Raw genomic sequence first — 17,974 nt, 5'->3', positions numbered from 1 at the left:
TTTGGGCAAGGAGGAGCAACTTCCTCTTGTTTTTATATCAAAGCTAATTTCGGAGCAGATATAGCCCCTGAGCGCTTCTTGTGATATTTCATCATTGCTCATTCATTTGAAGCATGCATTTCTTATCATTGCAACTCCATTACGTGAGCATCGGCTCGTTTTGTCTGGTCGAGCTCGAGACAAAGCGAGGCCTTGAACGTCAGTCGGTTCATAGCATGGTGCGGCATCTGCATGTGTTGTCGTCGGCAGTGGACTGCACAAGAGAAATTAAAAGAAACATGCAAATAAATAAACATGCAGCGGGTAAAGCATTGTGCTCCAATCACCTGGTTGTGGTTTCACTGTCACATACACAAAATACCATAATATGTGTCTCATTCTTTTGCTGCTTTTCTCCCAGGGCGACCCGACCCCCCCACAGACCTGGAGCTGACAGACCAGAAAAAAAGAAGCGTTCAGCTCACTTGGATCCCTGGGGAAGAACATAACAGCCCCATTGAGGGTATGTGTGTGTCTTTGTCTTTTTTTGTTTCACTTGTTCATTGAAAATAAACTTTAATAAATCTCTGAGCAGTCTTTTTGAGCGCCTTGTTTATTAATACGACCAGTCCTCAATATCTGGTCTAGAAGGGAAAAAAACCTGCTACTTGATGTTGAATTTCCTACTGGCTGCATTTAAAAAAAAATAAAAAAATCTCTGTTCTACCAGTTTATTTTTCTCTTATTCCGGAAAAGAAAGAAAAGAGCTTTTAACTTATTCATAAAACTTGTTTTGCTGATTCTTTTAAACTGTGAAACAGATTTTGTCAACTAAGCTGAGAAAAAGTATTCAGGCTTTACCAAATGGCTATCAAGTAATCTTTATTCATTCAAGTCAATGATAAAAAAAAACTGTATTCACGTAAAAGTTCTCCGACCTTGTTCACTTTATGTTAACATGCTCAGCGTGTTGCAAACACTCATTTTCAGTGAAAATTGTTCCAAAAGCCACCATTTAATTGCAGGCTCAGGGTGAGCTCTGTGGCTTTTTTAGTTCAAGTGGCATTAGTGCATTAATCCCATTATGCAAATACGTGGCCAGGCAGTGTTAAGAAGTGTCAAATAATTGTCTTTCTGAAACACAGAATTTGTAATCCAGTATGAGGACTCGCTGCACCGCCGAGGGCATTGGCACGACCTTGCACGGGTTCCTGGGACCAAGACGACCGCTCATCTCAAACTTTCGCCACACGTCTACTACACCTTCAGAGTATTGGCCCGTAACGCTGTGGGCCTGAGCGAGCCCAGCAGCCCCTCCCGGATGTATAAAACTGATCCTGCAGGTACAGACTCCTGGTCTCCTTCAGATGTTTCATGTTATTCGGTTTTACACCAACACATAAATAAATGGTTTCGCAACATAAGACTACCGGCACTTTCCCAGAACTTGGGAATAAGTTTCTCTGGACGTAAAGGTTTTCTTCCCCTCAACTTCAATGTGACATTCCCTAAATTTAATTTCAGAACTTACTAGGTACTTTGTAGGAATGTTATGATAACTTTCAGTTCTTTTTTTCTCATTTGTTTTTTGTGCAACGTAGCAATAAGAATTGTTGCCTTAGTGCCAAAAAGAGCCCAACAGATTTTACTTTCAGGGAATATTTCATGTTAAATGAACACTGAAACAAGAAGGTAGAAGAGAAAAAAAGAGAAAAGTGGAGAGAAAAAGGAGCGAACGATACAACATCCTCAGTCTGCTTCTTCATCTGCAAAGAGAGATGTAGAAAGAGCAGCACAACCAGCCGATGAAGTATTACAGATACAATCAAGTAACGCCTTGATACCGTCACTGAAGAATATACAGTATTATTTATTACGACATGTATAAACTGACAGCTGAAATTAATTATAGACGTTTTCTGTATAGAAGTGAATCTGTAAGTACCTGGATCCAAGCACCTGTAGGTGTTTGTGAGAGTGTGCTTGTGTACGTAAAGTTTATCCATGAGAAAAATGCTCAGTAGTGGTTGTGAAGACTTTCTGAGTTTTAGCAGGTACTCTCCCTGAAATTTTGTCACTCTTACAGTTCACTTTCCTGAAACTTGTCAGGTGCTTTCCTGGAACATAGAGGTTACTTCCTGAAACTTTCACAGAATATGCTTGTTACTTTCCAATAAGCCTAGACGTACTTTCCTGAGACCTACAATGCAATTTCCTGGAACTTGGAGATTACTTTCATGTAACCTACTAAATACTTTCTCACAACTTGGAGGTTACTTTCTGGCAACCTCCTATAACGGTTCCATGAAATTACCTAACAGATTTCTGGGAAAGCAACCAAGAAGTTCCAGGACGTGGCAACAAAATTCCCCAAAGTACGCCTTTGTGCTCCAAATAAACACAAGTTGTGTTATCTAGTGTTGCCAAAAGCCCCCAAAACTTGTCCATTCTAGTAATATTGTAGAAAATAAAATTCTGATCAGACATTTGTGAGAAACTTGACAGGGGCCACAACACACAGCAGCCTATTCTTCTGAAAGTTGTTGATTTTTCTATCGTATTCTGTTTTCAGCTCCTGACCAGAACCCAAAAGATGTGCGTGGCTCTGGAACTGAACATAACAACCTTGTAATCACCTGGCAGGTAATCATTATAATGTTAACTATTCTGCCGTTGATCTATTCACACTTATTTACTAATTTTATAAATGTTGTGGTGCGATACATCTCCAAAAGAAGTGTGGTGTCTAAAGAATGATATTTTGTCAAAAATGTCTGTTTCTGCAGCCTCTGTCGGGCCTTCAGTCTAACGGCCCGGGGCTTCATTATAAAGTGAGTTGGAGGCCGAAGAGACCGGGCAGCGACTGGACCACAGTGACGGTGGCCAATAACTCCAGGTTTACTGTCTCTGGAACACCCACATTTAGTCCATATGAGATAAAGGTTCAGGCGGTAAACGACCACGGAGACGGACCAGAGCCTGCTGTTGCCCTCGGCTACTCGGGAGAAGATTGTGAGTCCCACTCAACCTTTTAAGACCTTTAAACCCTTTCAAAATGACCATGTTACAATGCTTGGGGCAATGGGTTTGGTTGCATAACCTGGAACATTTTACTCTGGCCTTTTTGTATTAGCCTGCTTTAATGTTACACATGCGTTCTTTTTTTTTTTTACTCTACAGTGCCAGTATCAGCTCCAACAAATGTTCGGGCTACAGTGGTAAACAGCACCCTGGCAGAGTTACACTGGGATCCTGTGCCTCTTCATTTAATACGAGGACATGTCCAAGGATACAAGGTAAAGGATTTTGTTGTATAAGAAGATGCAGTTTTCTTTTAAGTAGCTTCTCAGACCTTTTCTATTTCACAATGAACTTGTCTTTATTGCAACTGTGCACGCTAGGGGGCGTGAGTCTTAGACGGAGTATTTTTGGCATCACATTTCTATTATTTTGTCTAGCCATTGAAAGCTACGGCTTTTGGAAAACAACTTTTTGAGCAAAGCTTTCTCCTATGTTTGTTTATTAACATGTTTGCTGACATTAAGCTGGTGCATATGACCCTATCTGTTGCAGGTTTACTACTGGAGAAGGCACAACCTTCATAAGCACAACCCTGATCACATGGAGAAGCGCATCCTTACGTTTAGCGGGAACCACAGCCACGGCATGCTGCCTGGTCTGCATCCTTTCAGCCACTACTCGTTTAATGTTAGGGTCTTTAACAAGAAGGGCGACGGCCCCCGAAGTACAACGCAGCAGTTTAAGACACCTGAGGGAGGTAAGCAAATTAATCCCACATGTAGATTTTTATTAGTTTGTTGTTTCTATGAAAAAAAAGCTCCAATATATGACTATGCATATGTTTTACCTCCCAAATTTAAAGGCACTGAGAGAAGTGTTTGGTGCCATCTAATGGCAAATTAGGAAATTGCAGTCAGCTAAGATTGTGAAATATGCTTTCAGCTTTCCTTTCATATACGGGTCTACACACTAATTGTTTGTGGTTTTCTGCAGAGCCTGGGCCCCCTGTCTCACTTTCGGTTACAGACCCAAGCTTAGATTCTTTGACCCTCGCATGGAGTCCGCCTCACGAACATAACGGTCACATCACCGGCTACGACCTCAAATATCAGCCAGGTGAGAGTTTTTCCTTCTCGCAAGACAGCAAGGGAGATTGTTGATCTATGTCATGTGATCGTCATCTTCTGTCATCTAGGGTGTAGTCTTGTAAGTCATTCTTTTTCATGACCTAATCAGTCACATAGGCGAAGTTTATAGCACAGCTTAACTGCATTTTAAATGTTCTTACAATTACAACAACACAAATTAACAAATCAACTCTGGTCACTCCCAACTTCTGTTTCTGAACCCTACTCCTCTGTTATCCAAAATCTTTCCATTTTTACCCCTGTCATTATTGACACTCCCATCTGATACCCCTCATCCTCCCACTGCTGCAAAACTTTCCTCCTCCCCAACTTCCTTCTCCATCCCATCGTTGTTGTCATCCGTCCCTCACCCCTGTAGTCAATAACTCCAATGAACTGGGCCCGGAAGAGGAGCTGGCCCTGGCTGCCAATGAGACCTCGGTCACTTTGAAAAACCTCAAGTACAGCCCACGCTACAGGTTTTATTTGAATGCGAGAACAAGCGCTGGAGCGGGCCCAGCCTTTTCACTGGAACATGCCGTCAAGTTGGAAGAAGGTAAGCCATCAAAGGCAGACAAGTGCAAAAAAACCATGAGCGTTTGGGAGGTTGTTTAGGATGATCAAAGGCTCACGTTTCTAAATTGTTCACCGGATACTCTTGAAAGAGACATCAAAAACATTCCCCATTTAATATAAAATACATTGACTTTTCACATTTCACACTTAACGGTGGTTATTTATGATAGATACGTCCGGAAATGTTCTGCTAATGTTTTGGAACCTGCAGCAGTTTTTATCTGAAGCAGACAAGATAAATAAATAAAAACCCTGGCCACAAGCAGCGTTTAAACAACGAGACAGCACCCACAGCAACCGACAGGCGTTAAGGGTGTCACCATAGAAACAGTGATCAATTTAGATGGGAATCGTAAATTACTGGGAGGCTACGGCCCGAAGCACAAACTAATTAGATAATAATTTATGAAACGAACATCATGCGTTATTGAAACTATTGACTGAAACAAACACATTAGGAACGCGTTTATAAAGGTCATCAATCATGCGCGGTGACGGGGGCCACTTAGTCATGATCTGCTTTTGACACCTAAACTTTTACGTGATGCACAAATCAGAAAACAGCAGAATTGAGTCAGAAATGTTTGTTAAATACAGCTTTGTCTGCTGGAAGACTTTTCTAACAAGGTTTAATCGTAATTGCTTTGTTATTGAAGCTCGTGTCCTCTTTTATTTGTACTTTTAGGCTAAAATGAAAAAAAAAATTATTGGAAGGAAGCCTTTGTTCTATTGTTTTGCTTTTTGTGTGACAGAAAAGGTCACTTTGATCAGGTAAAGCCAGCAGCAATTTTCAGCAAAATAATTTCTTTCAACTTCAGAAATATGAGTCTTTCCCTTTTATCTGGAAAAACTGGGCTAAAAGAGAAGTAGTTTAAAACATCTCATTTACAGCTGTGGTCAGAGGTTTACGCTGCTCATAAAGGGCAGGAGTTTCATATTTACATGGGGCATTCATTTATTTACTTTAACTGTCATTTTTGCATGATTGGAGTGATTGTGCAACACAAATCTATGTTCTGTTATTTCCATAACAAGAATCAGGTTCACAAGTTTAACATTATTGTGACGTTCTATTTTACACAGGTTTAGAATGACCCATATGAGCTCAAATACATAGATACATTTGCCTTAATCTTTAGATGCAGTGTGCTGAAGGTTGTAGGGTGTCCTTCAAAGCCAAGGCCTGTTGACCTCTGGTTAGAGACGTCCCCACAAACTTAGAGGACGTCGACCGAGGAACAAACACCTGCACCAAAAGTGACACCTTCGAGCCTTGACTGAAATCTGCAACTGTCTGCATGTGCAATCTGAATAACTACTGCAGGAAAGTTTTATGGTCATATAGGAGAGCTTTTCTACAGTGGCACAATGTAAACTTGCCAGCGTCAAGAACCTGGTTTTTTCACAGTCACTGGTGTGCTCAGAAACATGGATGTGACCGTTTGATCGCAGCTGTACAAACATTTTAAATGGCTGTCTCTTTTCATGAACTCATGAAGACTCACACTGTGTATCGTCAGTGCAGAAAAGAATGGCCTTAACTGATGAAATAAGCGACTGAGGCCTTTGCAACTTTCTGTCACATCACATTGTTATTTATTCAAAGAAAGTACCAAGGTCAAAGTATTTGCTTTTCATTTTAGGTTGGTACATTGTACCAGAAGCTCCCTTATCTGTCCATGTTTGATTCCTTACGTTCAGTTTCACTTTTAGCTAATAAGACTCATGTTGATGCCCTTGCATCGCCGATATCTCTCTGATAAGTGACAAAGGCTGAGGGATCAGTGGTGAGCTTACTGCAGCTTAACACTTGTTTCTCTCTCTCTCTCTGTTTGTTTCTTTAACCTGTGGCACCAAATGTTGATCGATTTGAGTGTATCTAAGGGTTTTCTACATTGAATCTAAAATTATATGTGGAGAACTCACTGCAAGCATGTTCTTTTCTGAGGACGTCCCTGTTTTCTCTGTCCCTCACCCACCTATATGTTTGAGCTAAAAGACGCGTAGGTGAAGACGCTATTTGACATGTGCCTATTTTTTACGTTCCCAAATAAATAAACAAGACAGAATTTGAATTAATTAGCATGCTGGGTTTCTTCTTCTTTGTTTCTGACAACTTTGGCCCTCTTATACGTCTTGCACGATGGATGCTGGTTATGCGTCCCGCTGCATGGCCAGGCTTTTCCTTGCGTGCTAATGAACTCTGTGCTTTGTGTATAATGACTCTGTGTCCGTTCTGTCTCCCCTTGTGGAAAGTGTTCTTTTTTATTTTTTGTTTTTTGCATGTGTGTGTCGGTGTTTGGGTGTCATTTTTTTTTATCCTCTTGGTGTTTACAGGGAACACCCAAACGTCTCATCCCGTTGCATGGTCTCCTCGGCGCCGTCCAATCAACAAGGGTATAGACCATGCTGAGATCTTAGTAGCCTGCATGTCTGATTAGTTTATTATGAGCTTGATGGTGGATTCTCTTTTTAATGGTATATCTCCCCATCCAGCGCTGTCGTGCACTTTTTGAGTGGGTCAAGGCGTTCATGTCACACAACTGCAGCTGCTTCTCAGTAGATTAAAAAAACGTCAACGAGTTGATCTATTTCCCTCAGTTATTCCACGGAGTGAAAGCCATATATGAAATTGAGACCAGACGTTTACACGATCAGTTTAAAAATAAACATGTTTTTTTTTAAATTATATGCGTTAAATCAAACTACGCTTAAGTGCACTTGGCCAGTTTGGATCACCAAAATTCTTAGATTTGTTAAACGCTGGAATAATGATAGATTTTTACAGAGAGGCTTTTTAATTCTGAAGTTTACATACAAGCTTCTTTCAGTGGTTTGCTTGAAATTTTTGGCCCATTCTTCCGGACAGAACTGCTGTATTCGAGTCAGGTTTGGAGGAATCTTGCTTGGACACTCCTTTTCAGCTCTCTCCAGACATTTTATAAGGCATTAAGATCAGGGCTTAATTAGCACCGTTCCAAAACATGGACTTATTATTTTCCTTAAGCCCCTTTGGATCTGATTTAGTGTTTTGCTTTGGGTCACCATCCCAATTTTTGTTCAACGTTCAACTTCCCGACTCAACGTCCTCAGACACAGGCTTAGACACATGCACAATATTCTCTCCTCATGCTAGCAGTCCCCTCCACGAGTGTGTATGTACCATTTCTGTTGAAAACATCCTGTTTTTGTTGGTCTTAGGTAATATTCTTGTTTTCTGCAAAACAAAGTTTTTGGTTTTCATTAGCTCTAAGCCATAATCATCAAACCTCTGAAATATAGAACTCTAGGCTCAGTAAATATAAGTAATAAATGATTAAAATGTTTGAACTGTTACTGAAAAAATATTTGTTGATGATATTCTGATTGAATAAGATGCTCTTGTATAATCAGTGCAAAGAATTTAATTGCCACTTGCTGCATTGTCCGCTGCACTACAGGCCAGTCTTCATTGTTGTCTCTTCTCTTGTGTGCGCAGCCCGGCCTGCGAGTCCTTTCGCAAACGTTAGCTCCTCGGTTGAAGAAGACGGGGCCCTGATCAGTTGGGAGTACTGGGGCCCAGAGAAAAATGTTTATGTAGAGTACATTGCAGACAACAGTAAGAAAACCACCTCATTAATATTTCTCTCAGCTCCATGCATGGGTGGCAAGAGACTCCTACTTCATTACTGGCTTGCGCAGGTGATTAGAAATATTGGCAGTCATGTTAACGCTGGGTCCTGGCAGCGTAGACCCTGATTTGATAAATGGAGCTTCCTGTAATTGGATCCGTAATAGCTCCGTGCTGGTGTTGGCTGGAGTTCTGATTTCCAGCGACAACATTGATAGAATTGACGAAGAAAACCTGCCAAAGAAAGCAGATCCTCCTGTCTTTCCTATGCCCACTGAAGTTGACTAAAGTGCTCGTAGTTGCCTTTTCCCACCTGCAGCGAGGTTAAAAGCATCGTGGTATGACTCTCTCACGCCTACTGTTTCATGCATCCGGTTAGGAATAGTCGTTTTCATAGTTCCAACTAATTCAAAACATAAACCAATCATCATCAATCATGACACATTTCACATTTAGCTCACTTCCACTGTTGCTTCTTCGGTGGCCCTGACAGCCCATTCGCAGACACTGGTCACAGATAAACAAATGCAGCAGCTTTGAAAGCGTTCAGAGGACAAGCCTGATGGAGATTTCTATCTTAGAGACAGATAAGCTTTGGCATAAGTGCTCCAAGTGACAGAGAAATAGGTGGCTTATTTCTTTGTCTGAAGGTCTGAACATCCATTGTTTTCTCTAGTGGGTGTTTTTCTGTGTCAGATCATAGGATTAGACTTTTCTTGTGACTCGGAGGGCAGAAAAGCCCCTTCTCTTTGGTTAGAACAAAACAGTTGAGCAAACAACTACAAAGAAAACAAAATATTTGAACCTCAATGTGCTATTGTACTCTACAAATGCAGTACATTGTTTTTTTGGAAAAACATGAATACCTCTTAAACTTTTTTCACATTTTGTCATCAGATAATGAATGAATGGATGACTTTGTTGTCAATGTACAGTGAAACTAGGAGCTCCTCTCCTGATACCTGTGAAGTGGAATGAAAAAGATATATTGTTTTACATTTTTTTTTACAAATACAAATCTAAACAGGATTTTTTTAAGCCCCTTAATAATTATTTTGCAAATCTTTTGAGGCATGCCTCTACCACCTTTGTTCATCTAAGGGCTGACATCTCAAGGTCAGTCCCATTGTACGCGGAGTAACTTTGAACAGCTCTTTTCAAGTCTTGAAATGATTTGATTGATTGGATTTATGCCAAGATTTGGCAGGGCCACTTTGCCCAAATGAATATGCTTTGATGTAAATACTTCATTGTAGTTGTGGCTGTAGGATTGGGGTTGTTTTACTGCTGGAAGGCGCACCCCCATCCCAGTCTCGGGCCTTTTGCAGCCTCTAACAGGTTTTCTGCCCTGTTTTTAGCTTCATCCAGACCCCCAGAGACTCTCACCAGCCTCGTTGTGGCCTGTTAAAGAAAAGCATCCTCACATCACGATGCTGTCCACCACTACGTTTAGCGTGATCTGGAGTGTTTTCATGTTTCATCTGACCAGAGCTCCCTCTTCGTCGTGTTTGCTTTGTCCCTGACATGGCGTTTGACAACTTTCAAAAAGGACTTCTTAGAGCTTTATTGACAGATTTGTGGAATTAAGTTATTTATGAAGCACATTTCCAAACAACTCACTGCTCAGTGCCACACATTTAATAGTTGTGCTAACTGATTGTCCCACCTGGACCGTGGTGCCTCTGAGAGTTTGTTGCATTTGAATTTATTTAGGGCTATTGAAGTAAAGGAGGCTGAACCAACACCACCCACACACTTTTTATTTGTGAAAGAGAATGGCATAAAACTTCCCTTTCACTTCATAAATACGCACTACTTTTAGTGGGTCCTCTATATAAAATCCCATTCAAATCCATCAAAGCTTCTGGCTGTACGCTGGCAAGATGTGGAAAAAGGTCAAAGGTCATGAGTATTCTTTCAAGGCACTGTGTGCAGCTGTGGAAACGAAAGGCAGCCGCATTTTGTGACTGGTCGGACTCTTTAGTGTGCAGCCCTGCGGGGATTTGTACAGATTTCGACCTAATTTTGGGGCAGAACGACAAGTCAAACGATCACGAGCATCGTGACAATTTATCATAAATGACGGCACATGAAAACTAGCTGCTGAACAACGTGTTAGAACACTTTCTGTGAGGCAGGCATCCCTGTTGTTTGCGTCTCCCCAGATTATTTTTCTAATTAAAAATCTGTTCTGAGCAGCAAGCAGCTGTTCTGAACCAAGCTGCTTTCCTTTCCGTTATTTTGTGGCGGCACTAATTGTCAGACACTTTTCCCAATTTGTATGGGCTTGTTGAAGTTCCTGCGCATTGAGCTTTGAGGGCCACCTCAATAATTTATTGGAAGCCTTAATTGTTTTTTTCATGAATATTCACAATTGCCTGCAGAGTAATGCCATATCAATAGTCATTTCCTTAAATCAGCCAAGTAGCTCCCATCACGTCATCATCTCCATGATCCATTTTAAGCTCTAATTACTCCCTCAAACGTGCCTCTCTCCGTCGACGTCCCTCCTGCAGGTGAAGACGAAGAGGAGTGGCAGAAAGAGCTTGTGAACGGCTCTCAGAACGTTAAGCTGAAGGGCCTAAAGGGGGGCCTCTCCTATAGGGTGCGTGTGGTGGCTCAGGGTCACCACGAGCAGCCGCTCCACTCCGAGGAGCTGTTTGTCACCGTCCCAGGTGAGGTGTTCCTGGGGCGCAGCCTCCAACTTGACCTGCCCAAGTCATGCCTCGTCACTCCTCACATGGTGTAGAAGTTCTAGTAGTTTCTTCACTTGTTTCATTTTGTGCAGATGAGTTTGCGCTTTGACTGAAGCGTTGCTGTTAGGGGTGTAACGAGATCTCGTCATATTAAACCAGCACAATGTTCCGTGTTAACGTGAAGTCTGGTTCGCAAAGCGCCACGTACCTGTTGTCAGCAAATGACTTCGGTGGCTGCTTTTAACCTTGAAAATGTATCTACAGTTGAGTTCAGAAGTTTCCATTCTCCTCGCAGATTTAGATTTACCCAATCTTTTTTTATTTTCCCAACACGTTTCTTCTGACTGGAAGTAATATTAGTGTTTAAGAGTCTCAATTTGAGTCTGATCGAGAAGTTCAAGATTAGGGTGATGGCAAAGAGGCCTTTCATCACAAAGTTAAATCATCAAAATCCCAATAGAAACATGGAAAAACCTTTCGGTGATCACAAGAAGGATTTTATTGATGTAAAGCGGTTCCATTAACTATTCAGAAGGGTGTCCATAATTCATGTCTGATTTTGTCCAAATATAACCCTGGTGCATTGTCTCACTATGTTGTCGGAGATGCCAACTACTTATCAGAAACAAACTTTTTAGTGGAGTGAGAGTAATTTTAAAACTAAATCTGCCCGGATGATGAACATGTTTTAACTTAACTGTGTGTTGGAAACTCTTATTTTGAACTAAGAAAGGAAGCGCTTCAGTTGCATTGTTATGTTGAAAGAGTCAACCTCTAAAGAAATTGCTGGCCGCCGTACAAAACTCAGCTAAAAGCATCAAAGAAATCTTCATAGCTCTTTTTACCCGGCAGCCTTTTTTGGAAGCTGGTAGACAAAGAAAAAGTGATAAAGGGACTGACAGGGTAGCTACAAACAATCTTTAAGCATTGTAGGAATAGCATGACTGGCTAGCCGTTAGCTGCTAGCAACGCTAATGTCAGTATCCACTGTGACTGGACATCAGTGCAAAACTAAGGGCCTAAATCTGTTTTTCTTGACTGATCAGAAGAGACTTGAACTACACTGAACAGAGATCCTTTGTGACATGTGAAACCTTAGCTCTGTTTGTGATAACTGGATTCTTAGTTTGACCAAAACTATTGCGAAGATCTTTTCTTGTTTTCATGAATCCAGTATCATGCATCTTCTGAGCTGATTGTGTCGTTACACCCCTATTTGCTGTAGCTCTGTTCAGAACAACAGGCGCGTAGAGACGTAATGTGTAGCAGTTTGCATGACTTTTCAGTTTAAAGGTTTGCACATTGTATATCCATCTCATTCTGTAGATATGCAGATAACCAAAAAAATTAATGTTTTAATAAAGAGGTTTTATATGTGTGTAGAGTTTGCTACCCAACTTAATGTCACTCCGAGTAAACGTGTGTGTTGGTCCATGATTGTAACTGTTGGTGTGTGTGTGTGTGTGTCATTGTATGTCAGTTTATTTTGTAAGATTTCATCAGTAGTTCATCTACTTCTTAAATTAATCCAGAAGCATTCCTGCTCATCCAGCCTAATATTAAGTCAAAAGCATGATCCTGGTTCACCCATGAACTGAAATGACGATAACTAACGGCTGTAACGTCCACCAAAATGATCTACGACCATAAGGAGGAGATTTTGCTCATCACTATGACGGAGTGCAAAAAACTTTGCATTAACATTTGTCACATTATCTCTCCGTCTCTGGCCAGCTGTGACGAGCAGACAGGTAGACATCGCCACTCAGGGATGGTTCATTGGGCTCATGTGCGCCATCGCCCTGCTCATCCTGGTCCTTCTCATTATCTGCTTCATTCAGAGGAACAAAGGAGGGAAATACCCCGGTGAGTCATGGCACAAACAACAACACTGTCTATACCCCATATGCATTGTTTTCAGCCCTTTGTGTGGGTAGCAGTCAGAAATATTCTCACATATTTATACCGTGTTGGTTGCAGCGAAAATCTCTCTTTTTTTTTTTGGAACATATTTCATATTGGCACATTTCTCTCAGTCGGGCAACGAGCATTCACATAAAGAACACAACACGAACAAGAATGCATTTTATTTCAAAATTGAGAAACTCTGTGTGAATTGCTTTGTCTGTCTCACCAGTCAAAGAGAAGGAGGACGCACACACGGACCCCGAGTTCCAGCCAATGAAAGACGATGACTGTACTTTTGTGGAATACAGGTGAGAGACAGCGCTCTTGCTACCGGATCCCCCTTCAGAGTGCGTTTTTATCCACCAACCCCCCTCGCTTTTTGCCCACCTCCGGCCCAGATCTGCTCTTTCTGGGCTGGGCTGGAGTTCTTCACTTCCTTCCTCTTCTCAACCCTTACTGATGACAATAAAGCATCCAAAAAAACACCAAATTCAGTCACAGCATCAAGAGGAATGCAGCAAGTTCTGCCAAGACAAAGCACAACATGTTATTTTTTTTTTCTTTATGTTTTGACGACATCTTGGAGGCTACTCGTCTTGGACTGGTGTGTCTGCTGGACATCATGTAGTGGTGGCATGTATGGAGCAGAAATCTTCAGGTTGAACGGATTTCGATTTTATTATTATAAAGGTTTAAAAATGACTGTTATAAAAAGCGAACAGTAAAAGCACACATTAACTCTCCTCCCAACAAATAAGCTATTTACAAGCATTGTGCGTACAGTAAATATAGTATTAACACTTTGCCTAACCTCCGGCAGATCTCCAGCTATGCTTGTTAGCCTCCTCCTCGGCTGCTTCTCCAATAGCATGCTGAAAAAAAATGAAACAAAAAAAAGCACTTTAAATATGTACATGTAACATTTTGAAAAATTGTTTTTTAAAGGTCAATTTATAAGATAGTCTTGATTTTATATTTTGTATTCTATTCCTTTTTGTATGTAGATATTAATATGTTCTATGGCTTTTATGCATGGGTATCTTGCTCCAGGGAATAATTTGGTGAATGACATTATTGTTTATACATAGATATAGTATAAATATATATTATATAGATGCATATGGATCTGATATGGAATTTAAAGCATGTGTGAAGACTGAAAATGCTGGTTATTTGTGCTGCTGAACTTGACAGCCATTCTATTTATTTGGGTTATTTTCAGGCCTAAAATCCTGGATTTTTTTTTACATTTCTCTTATTTACAAATTCCATAAAAAGACCAAAACCAGCAGTACTAGAGGCAATCTTCAGCCCAGTAATACTTGCCCTTTCTTCTATCTTGAGGAAGAAGTTGTCAGTCGAACAAGTCATAACAATGTCATCTTACTTTAGCAGCACAAACGTCTTATTAAACTAGTCGAACATTGTAGTTTTGATATAATGGCTCTTATAATTAAATATAGATAAGTATAATATAACATAGTTGGGGATTAATATAGTGTCCAATTTATTGTTTTGTCGTGAAGACTAGGACCGTTGTCAAGGTATAAGATTACCTTGACCACACAAATAATAAAAGAAGATGCAGACTGCACTGCTTAAAGGGCATTAATGATCATCTTCACTCTTTTTCCTTTTCATTTTTGTTTGGTTTACAATGTTTATGTTCTTTCCCTTGTCTGACATTTAGAAAAAAGTAATACAAAAAAGGTGTTAAAGAAGGAAACCAGGCACGACTCCGCCAAGAATACAGTCAAAGGTTGCCAGAGAGGGATGCTACATATTGAAAACCAAACTCAGGCATCAGTCACTAAAATGTCCAACCAAGAAAACTGAAAGATAGTGAGAAAGTTTCTGACTTCTATATGAGGTCATGCAGCAAAGACTTGTTTGCTGATTTTCCTCTCCTCACAGGATACTTCGGCAGAGGCATAGCAAACCGGCACACTACCAAATAATATAAAAGCAATCCATTGGGGGAGTCCTGACTGTCTGTAATTTGAGCGTTAAATGGCTGATAGTGACAGAAATTCTTATCTAAGAAGCAATAATTCTGGCAGCAATAAAGCTGATGAAAGCTTCTGCTCCAGTTCTGACCAATATTGTTTCTGTGATGTGCACCAGTTTATTTCAACAACTGTCACTAGACCACTAATGCTAGACTACAGTGCAGTGTGTTGCTGTTTTGGAGCACCGTGGCTCCAAAATACATTTCTGCAAAAGAAAATGGCATTTGAATATTGTCTGCTTTGATAAAACAAAAACAAAAAAATAGAAATGCTAGAAGGGATTTATGTTTTATACTTTAAAGATTTTTAGGTTTTGCGAATAAAAATTAAAATTAAATGTAGTATTTATGCTGTTAAGGTAATTGACATAATAATTTTTAGTGCCACCAGTACACAATGGTTTGGGTCTTTTTATTGTTAAAAAGGCGGACAGTCTATTTCGTTTACAGAGAAGGAGGAATACAACCATGGATACCAACGAACAAGAGATTTATTAAACAAACTACGAAGGAAAGTGTACAATAACATAGTGCCTTTGTTAGAGAATTCTTTGTTTTTCATCCTGTTTCATTTTATTCAGCGGGAACCTTACAGTATGTCAATAAAAGACATAACCTAACTCACCTGAGCTGTTCTTTGTTGACTGTAGAACCACGTTAAGTTCTGTCTAAAGCTTCGTTTCGCTTGTCGATTGTGTAAAAATAGAAAACTCCTCCCAGAGTGCGGGAGTTAAACAATGTCTAGGAATGACTGTCTGTGTGGGATTTCAGTGAGACGTCCTCATCTGATCTCAGGGGTGTGGGTCTCAGTGAAGGTAAGGGCGACGATGGTGTCTGTGGGGGTTGTTCGAGCTCCGTGGAGGTCCCTGTGGAGAAAAGCCCCGGCTATCATCAATTTTAATATTCGCTCATAAAGCCGTGATCATGCTCAGTGTGGCTCGTCTTCCTCATCAATGTGGCCTCACTGTGACACTCCATGAATGTTTTATGCTTACCAATTGGGCTCTCTTGTGGTAAATCTGGGGAACGCTGCAGCATAATGATGGCTTTTTGATCGCATCTCATTGACGTTCCGCTCATGCAACCATGGAATGTTTCTGATGTTTCTGAAATCCAAAGAAAACTTTCTTTGGAGACGTGTGTCATGCATCGCGCCAGGTTGGGGGTTGTTCTCATGCTTGCTTTGCAGGACGTTATGTCTGAAATCTTTGCTTTCTTAAAGTTTTCTTCACTTCATTGTGCCGGAGCTTCTCGTTTTCCATCACAGCCTCTGTCTTGGGATGGGGAATGCTTTTGTCCGACAGCACATTCGCCACCTCATGTTTGGTTTCAAGGGGAATTTAGACAGCTTCTGATGGCTCGAGCTGTATTCCCTGTTGCCTGATAGAAACCAATCAGTCATAGCTTCTGTGTTGTTGTTTTTTTGTTTTTTTTTAGATATGGAGCAAGCTAAATTTAAATATCATTAAAACTCGCTGCTTATTTTTCTCATGACTATGTTGTAATTGGCTGTTGCATGCTCCATCTAAAAAAAAAAAAAAAAAAAGAAGTGATCACTAATCTTCCTGCATCTGCCACCTCATCTCACCTGTAACATCTGCATGTTATTTTCTCCTCCAGTGACAATGAGGACCACAAACCGCTAAAAGGGAGCCGCACGCCGTCTAACGGGACGGTTAAGAGAGACGACAGTGACGACAGTTTAGTTGACTACGGGGAAGGAGGAGACGGACAGTTCAACGAGGACGGCTCCTTTATTGGCCAGTATAGCGGAAAGAGTTCCAGCAGGGACAATGCTGAGGGCCAGGAGAGCTCAGGGGCCCCGTCCCCGATTAACGCCATGAACTCCTTGAACTCCTTCGTGTAGCCGCTCAGTCCTAACGGACCAGCGTGGCGTCCTCGCTGCAGCCCGGCGACGGCAGCGTCTCCCTTTAGCCGGGGGTCTGGCAGCGCTGCATGGCTTCATGATCACGCTTTTACAGAGACGTCCACACATGGCACAGGAAATGTAGAGAGACTGACGATGCGTTCACTTGGAAATCTTCCTGAAGAGGTTGGACTTAATAGCTGAATTGTATGATATTGCTTTGACTATACATGTTTTTACTGTAAGACATATATTAATACTTTGACATTAACTCATATAGCATCTTTCAGAACGTCTCACATAAACAATGCGGTGATTTTTCGAGAATACATATTTGACATTGATTATGGCATGTTTGCTATACTGAAGCGTTGTTAAACGTCTGCGATGAATAGCTAACGTGTATGTTTCCACCACAGAACAGGAAGTTGTTGAAACTGATATTATGCACCTGCTGCATTATTTCAGTTTCCAAATGCATTTACAATCCAACTGGCAGGATCAGGCACACCTGCCATCGCATATAAACGAGTTTTGAGAATGCAATCCCCTGCAAAAGTTTTCATACCCAATTGTTGTCACTTTACAACCACATCCTTCACTTTATTTCATTGGGAACTTCTGTGACACACCAACACCAAATAATATATATAAGATTCAGATAAACGTTCTGAGCATTTGTGTCCAGCCTTCGCGATTCCATTTTTTTTTCTGTCACCTTTCGCAACAATTACAGGTACGAGTATCATTCTTTAATCTTAAACTCAGAATTAATGGGGAGGATCTATGAACAGACATTTTGTAAGCAATGCCACAGTTTCCCTGGATTTAGGCCTCAACGTTGACTGGGCCATTCTTAACATGCGATTCTGCTTTGATTTAAGCAAAGGCTCTGATGTGATGTTTAAGGATGTCGTTCTTTTTGGAAATCTGAAGTCTTTAGCAAGATGTTTTTGCAGCGTTATTCTGTATTTGGATCCATCTCCTATCTACTCAGATGATCTTCCCTGTCCCCTAAGGTCAAGAATTCCCACAGCATGATGCTGCCAATACCATAGTTGCATCATTGCCTACATGGCATATGGGAAACTTTGAAAAGAATCTATGAACTTTCTTTCAACAATGACTTTCCTTGTGCCAGTCGTCAAAAAAGGCCTGATGGTTGGGCTGCAGGGCCAGTAA

At 40.9% G+C, this 17,974-nt stretch overlaps 1 protein-coding gene across 18 annotated transcripts in view; it reads left to right on the top strand.

Moving 5' to 3' along the window:
- The window catches only part of LOC105938498 (neuronal cell adhesion molecule), a 111,710-nt gene extending 94,252 nt beyond the window's left edge, over positions 1–17,458 (top strand). For 8 of the 18 annotated variants that reach the window (XM_036147404.1, XM_036147433.1, XM_036147418.1 and 5 more), the window contains 14 exons: positions 401–502; positions 1,125–1,322; positions 2,552–2,622; positions 2,766–2,991; positions 3,160–3,275; positions 3,553–3,757; positions 3,994–4,116; positions 4,507–4,683; positions 7,041–7,100; positions 8,182–8,301; positions 10,830–10,988; positions 12,744–12,875; positions 13,147–13,225; positions 16,546–17,458. In XM_036147404.1, coding sequence (XP_036003297.1) covers positions 401–502; positions 1,125–1,322; positions 2,552–2,622; positions 2,766–2,991; positions 3,160–3,275; positions 3,553–3,757; positions 3,994–4,116; positions 4,507–4,683; positions 7,041–7,100; positions 8,182–8,301; positions 10,830–10,988; positions 12,744–12,875; positions 13,147–13,225; positions 16,546–16,792 — 2,015 coding nt within the window. In that variant the 3' untranslated portion in view covers positions 16,793–17,458. Of the gene's footprint in view, positions 1–400; positions 503–1,124; positions 1,323–2,551; positions 2,623–2,765; positions 2,992–3,159; positions 3,276–3,552; positions 3,758–3,993; positions 4,117–4,506; positions 4,684–7,040; positions 7,296–8,181; positions 8,302–10,829; positions 10,989–12,743; positions 12,876–13,146; positions 13,226–16,545 lie in introns of those variants that run through there. The other 10 variants (XM_036147459.1, XM_036147454.1, XM_036147456.1 and 7 more) reach the window with 5 other exon arrangements.
- The last annotated feature ends 516 nt before the right edge of the window (positions 17,459–17,974 follow it).

The sequence above is a fragment of the Fundulus heteroclitus genome, chromosome 2, assembly GCF_011125445.2.
Source record: "Fundulus heteroclitus isolate FHET01 chromosome 2, MU-UCD_Fhet_4.1, whole genome shotgun sequence".
Lineage (NCBI taxonomy): Eukaryota > Metazoa > Chordata > Actinopteri > Cyprinodontiformes > Fundulidae > Fundulus > Fundulus heteroclitus.
Note: the sequence above shows the minus strand (reverse complement) of the source record. Positions and strands in the feature narration are given on the sequence as shown.